Source organism: Thunnus maccoyii, chromosome 5 (assembly GCF_910596095.1).
Source record: "Thunnus maccoyii chromosome 5, fThuMac1.1, whole genome shotgun sequence".
Classification (NCBI taxonomy): Eukaryota; Metazoa; Chordata; class Actinopteri; order Scombriformes; family Scombridae; genus Thunnus; species Thunnus maccoyii.
Window position 1 is genome coordinate 10,508,700 of NC_056537.1, and position 6,000 is coordinate 10,514,699.

At 38.0% G+C, this 6,000-nt stretch overlaps 1 protein-coding gene across 8 annotated transcripts in view; it reads right to left on the reverse strand.

Annotated features, from left to right (window-relative positions):
* si:ch211-272n13.3 (ankyrin repeat domain-containing protein 26) overlaps positions 1 to 5,211 on the reverse strand; it is a 29,186-nt gene extending 23,975 nt beyond the window's left edge. For 2 of the 8 annotated variants that reach the window (XM_042411401.1, XM_042411396.1), the window contains exons 1-9: positions 4,836 to 5,211; positions 3,518 to 3,806; positions 2,428 to 2,542; positions 2,098 to 2,271; positions 1,440 to 1,546; positions 1,206 to 1,343; positions 877 to 1,037; positions 345 to 381; positions 189 to 258 (exon numbers count right to left, since the gene is read on the reverse strand). In XM_042411401.1, the coding sequence (XP_042267335.1) occupies positions 189 to 258; positions 345 to 381; positions 877 to 1,037; positions 1,206 to 1,343; positions 1,440 to 1,546; positions 2,098 to 2,271; positions 2,428 to 2,542; positions 3,518 to 3,717 (1,002 nt within the window). In that variant the 5' untranslated portion in view covers positions 3,718 to 3,806; positions 4,836 to 5,211. Of the gene's footprint in view, positions 1 to 188; positions 259 to 344; positions 382 to 876; positions 1,038 to 1,205; positions 1,344 to 1,439; positions 1,547 to 2,097; positions 2,272 to 2,427; positions 2,543 to 3,517; positions 3,807 to 4,074; positions 4,369 to 4,416; positions 4,780 to 4,835 lie in introns of those variants that run through there. The other 6 variants (XM_042411400.1, XM_042411399.1, XM_042411402.1 and 3 more) reach the window with 5 other exon arrangements.
* Positions 5,212 to 6,000: the final 789 nt, after the last annotated feature.

Genomic DNA, 6,000 nt, shown 5'->3' on the forward strand with positions numbered 1-6,000 from the left:
CATTACAAAATATTTGTTTCAAATATCCAAAAATTTCAAATAACAGATTTTTAGTTTAGTCTACAGACAAGTGTCCCTGTCTTTGTAAGATGTATACAGACACAAAACATGTACAATACACCTTTCCCACAGCACTGAATTTGAGGTGAAACACAATTTACAAGAAAAAAAAAATGAGTACCACCCACCTTTTCAACTAAAACCGATTCATCGTCATCTTCAGATGAAGGCCATTCATCAGCAGCACTTTTTGAAACCCTGCAGATTGAAGAAGAAAAGTGTTAAACTGGAAAACCAATTGTAATTGTAATTTGCAGATCATGAAAAGAAAAAAATGTGCTCACCGACTTAGTGACTCAGACTGAGAATTGTCCTCAAAATCTGTAACAAGGCAAAATAACTTACTTTCAGCACTTGACCTCATCTGAATCAGTTTAAGACAGGTACATGTCATGTTTTCATATTTACACTGAGAAATACTGTAGCTAAATACTGAAAGCATCTAAGGCTTAAAAGGCTGAAAAAGTGCGGCACACAAAGCAATACAATCCAAGCAGCATAAAAAAAATGCATTTCCTAAAAACAGGAGTAGGCTGAGTACCCGTTCATACTTAATAACTGTTAATGATCTTTACTGGCAAGATATTGACAGCATTTGACTGATTTTGCAAACAAATCTACATCTAAGCGGAGTAATACCTCCCCCTGCTTCATTTGCTCCATGCTCTAGTTCCAGTCAAGGGGTATTGCATGAGGAATAAATGAAATAATCAGGGTCAATAACGAATCGACACAACAATAGTATATAACTACTTTAAAGTGATAATATTCTCACTCCACTTTCATTCATTATCATGTGAAGAAAACTCTCCATACCATCTTTGTCAGTGGCTGGTCCTCCCAAAGAGAAGCCTGCTTCAACGTCTTGGGAAGGACTGCCCAGCAGCGTTTTTTTCTTCTTTTTGCTCAGACTTTGATGAGATAGGGAGGCCCCATCCTTCCTCTGGGTACCGTGCTCAATTATGAGGAGGGAACAACTAAAAGAGAGTCAAGACAGTGAAAATGTTATAATGTCTTTTGAGAGTTTGGCTTGAACTTGCTTCTTCAATTTCAGGTTTGCAGAGGCACCATGAGCATGTACAGGGAATAAAGAGGGACAAAGGGAGAATAGGAAAATAGGAACAAAATAAAGAAGCCCAGCTTACGGATGATGCCCATTCATCACTGCGTAGTCATCAGCTGACCATCCTTTGGTATCCTTTAGTGTAATATCTGCATCAAACCGCAAGAGCAGACGCAACATACCGATTTGTCCATTGCCAGCAGCTATCATTAATGGAGACCTGCAGGTAAAATGACCAAGTGTAAACAAGCCATCCAGTAACATTAAGATCATTACAAATGTACTGTATCACAAATGTGCTCTGTTTAGCACTGACCTTTGGTCTTGGTCCAAAAAATTCACATCGGCACCCTCCTTCAGGAGGAACTCAGCCATCTCAATATGGTCCTCACGGACCGCCACAGTCAAAGGTGTGAAACCATCCTAAAAATTAGATTACACTTAATTTGTTGGCTGTTGTCAGAATTGCAATAGCTCATTCTGTGCTGCTTATCCAATATCATCAAATATCAAATATAGGTGACAGAAGCGTTACAGTATATTTGTTTCAAATAACCTTCTTTATTTACAAGATTTTTAGTTTAGTCTACTGACAAAACATACACAATACATCTTTCTCCCAGTATGTATTTTGACTTTTGACTCCTAATGGTCCACAGTTGGTTATCACAACAAAGACGTACAGTACTGTGCAAAGGTTTTAGGCACTTAAAGTCTGGATGCTTACAAAAATAATGCATAAATTGTTTTTATTTACCAATTAACTTTATACAAGGTGCAGTAAAGACAAAAAAACTACATCAAAACAATATATGTTCTGATGACTTTTCCTTTAAAATAGCACCAAGATACATGAGTCTGTCAGTTACTCAACCCCTTGTGTTGTTATGTTGGATCTATACACAATTAACTGAAGACTGTCCCGACATTGAGGCTGAGCAATACTGCTGTGGTAAACAGCCAGAGAGAGTTACCTTATTTTGGGCATTGATGGCAGCCTCATGCTCCAGTAGCAGGACAGCAGTGGAGATAGATGGGATGTTTGCTGCCAAATGTAGAGCTGTATTGCCGTTGATGTCCACCAGGCTCGGCTCAGCATGATTCTCCAGCAGTAAACTCACACAGCGCTCATGCTGGCCCTGCACCGCCTGATATAGTGGAGAATTGACATGAATGCAGGGGCAAGGCCTGAAACAAGGCTTTGACACAATGTATGAAGAAAGTAGCCAACTATGACTGTCACAATATGTTTTACATTAAAATTAAGAATCAATCTGTCTTGGAGTGTCACTATCCAGGATTACCTTCATTAAGGCGGATCTATTTTGATTGTCGCATAGGTTAAGCTTGGCTTTGCTCTCAACGAGGAATTGCACCACTTCGACATGTCCAGTGGCGCAAGCAATATGAAGTGCCGTTCTGTAACAGTGAAGGAGAGAGTTTCTTATATGCAAGCATTCTTGTTCTTACTAATAAAAACATTATAACAGAATATTATTATTATTACAAATGATTTCATTCATTGTGCAAAAAATAGTGATCTCCTTGACACATGTGATATAAGCTGGTATGCAATATCTGTTCCAAAACAAATGTGCAATTACAAAATGCCCATTTTACAATGTTAGGACTGTGCTTTTCAAAAGGGAAAATGAATATTGATTAATATTTTAAAAATTCTGACTCACAAACTCCTGCAGATTTTGTATTAGTCTTGTTGTATATTGGTTAGAGGAGATCTGATAGCCTGCTATTTTTCCCTATTACATATCATTTTGTAAATTGCCAGGTAACTAGATCCTACCTTGTAACTTAAGTAGAAAAGATACTATGGAGTGTCATGTACATTTTACTTGGTGCTTAAAACAGCTGGTAGTTAACAGCTAAAATACCAGGCGTTGGTTTTTCATAATGCAGCACTGCTATGCAAAAAAAAATGCAATTATGCATAAGACAGGGAACAATATAGGGCTGCCATAATATCATCATATCTGTGCAATAATACAAAAAAATCTGCTTTGTTATTTCAGAAGTGCTAGAATTTCAAGAGATCTGCAAGGCTGCATTCATCTTTGAAGGGATAATAATACTGGAAAAAACAATTTGACAAACTGTTTAAAGCCTACCAATCGATTAATCAAATGAACCTTATGGCTATATCCTATAACTATTGGTGAACTCATATTTTGTTAATCAGGAAAAACTATAATATAAAAACTGATAACAGAGTGGATAAACCAGGAGCTTATGAATACATTGTTAATGGAGATAAATAAATTATAACATCTTGATAAACTATTCACATGGACTGCAATATCAAGTAGGATCATGGACAGCATCAAACAAAGACAACACTTTCTGGGATGTGAGAAGAGTTGCAACAGCCACACTTACCTATTTTCCTTGTCAAGCTGATTGATATCATTTTTCTTAGCAAGTTGTTTCAACTTTGCCAAATCACCGGCGAGGGCAGCCTTGTGAACCTTCCCGAGGTCCTTATCTTTCAATTCATAGCCAACAGAGAGCACACTCCCATTGTCAGGGGTACCAGATGGGTATTTCTTCTTCTTAGTGAAGCTGAAAATTTTCTTCATTGTACCCAGCAGCACAACATTTCTTTAGCACCGTCACTACCTTCCACTCATCTGGTGCTGGAGGATCACCACAGGCGGTTCTCCCATCCCTAAAAATAAGACGCACAAAACGGATTAGAAGCCTATAACACCGCACGGAGAGCACTGCAGCATTTCTATGGTGATACTGACACCGAAATATAAAGTGAGCTAGCTTTTGTGCACACACGGCATATTAATCATTTACATATATTGGGAAGCAAGCACAACGTTTAAGCTAATATCCAATTACTTCAACGTAAACACAGCTGCTGTCATGCTAACGGAAGCGTTTCACTAAGCACTAAGCTGCGTGTACTCTAATTTTCATGGCCATACCTCACACCAGGACGTCCTCTATAACGATAGCATGGGATTGACAAAGCATGTCAACGTTTCATTAATACACGGAATATGCACGGAACCGATCATGTCGTTATGAGCTAGCCTTAGTGTTATATCTTGTGGCTTGTCACCATGGTAACTGACGGTACATCTGTTAGGGGTTATCCAATTTGCTAACGTTGACATTTTGATATAAGCAATGTTTTCTCCCGCAATTATGCGATGCACGCAACTACATCTAATGTTACCTTCTGAATAGAAAAAAATAAAGTTATGGTCCGTGTAAAAATATTCTTTTGAACGGGATCATTAGTTGCCTAGCAACGTTAGCGTTACCTAGCTTCACGAGCAGTTGGCTCCGTACTGCGCCTCCCACGTCGTCATTTCACAAATGATGCAAACCGCGACATTTAAAATGAATTTGTTGCGGAGCTGAGCAAGGCAGCAACTTTTGCTATAGCCTTAAAGCAGCAAAGCTAATTTCCAAGACTCGGTTCAGCTCAAATGTGCAGTTCGGCCAAAAAAGTGTGCAGGAGTCGTCAGCTAGTGTTAACGTCGTTAAGTTAGCTTACAGCTAACTTAAGTGAAACAAACTTAACCCTGCTAACTCAACGCTGAAAAAGCCGAGATGGGTATGACCAAGAGCGATAACTTTAAGACGAAGACAAAGACGTGTATGATGGTATAATCCCTTCTATCACACAATAATGTTAGTAATTAAATGTTATCTACAGTATAATAACTCAAATACTTACCGCTGACCTGTTGATTATCGGAGTCAGACCACTACCAAAAGGCTAGAGCTAGATTGTAAACCTCAGAAATGCATGCTGGCTGTTGGGTTTCCAACAAACCAATCAGAAATGATTTTGAAGATGCGTCTGCTTTCACTGACCAATGGATGGCTTCAGTTTAGTAAAAGGTTGGTTTACAGGCCAAGGAGGCAACAAAAACCCAGGAATGTAATGGCAAAAGTTCACCACACGATGGTGACATTTGTTTTGAAATCATATGGTTGCCAGCCATATAAGTGCATTTTCAAAAGATTTACAGGTTTGCAATTTTCTAGCCTGTCTTAAAACAAAAGTCAGGTGCCCATATGAACACTGGAAAAGGTTTTTCCTCGCTGTAATCATTTTTCCTGTTCATGCTGGCTATTTAATGATCCCCTTCAAATATGCTTCCAATGTAAGTGATGGGGGCTAAAATCCACAGTGTGTCCACACAGTAATTTTGTGCAAAAATGCATTTAAAAGTTTACCTGAAGCTTATATGAGGCTTCAGCAGTCTGAGTTAGTCATCTTCATCTAGTGGATATCTGCCACACTGGGGCTTGTGGATTTTAGCCCCTATCGCTGTAAGTGCATTATGAGGGGATCTTCTAATGGCCAGTATGATCAGGAGGAAAGCAAGAAAGCAAGAAAACAAAAAAAAAAAAAACCTATTTCAGTGTTAATGTGACTGTTTTATGACAGACTTGAAAAATTGTGAACCTGCCCTTTAAACCCAATAACGCAATTAGAATATGAATCAAAATTGTAACAAAATAAGTGAATCTTTTTGTTTGTTATCCTGTAGAACCAGCCAGCAAGTCTGTTTCCCAAACTAAAATTATATAAATTATATATAAACTAAATTGAGGCATCGAGTGGGGTATGAGGGGATAATAATTATTTGAAAATAATGTCAAGTAGCTGAACTATGCTCTTTGTGAACCCAAAAAAGTCTGGTTTCTTGTGAAGAAATTATATGATACACTTTATATAATGAAATCAATGCCATAAAATCAAAAAAAAAAGCCATAGGATTGAATCTAGACCACTTTAATACAGTGTCAACAACAACTGATAAAATTCATGAAGGCCTGTGTTAGTTGAATTTGCATTATACAAATTGTGTTTCTTTGTCTACCACACAAAG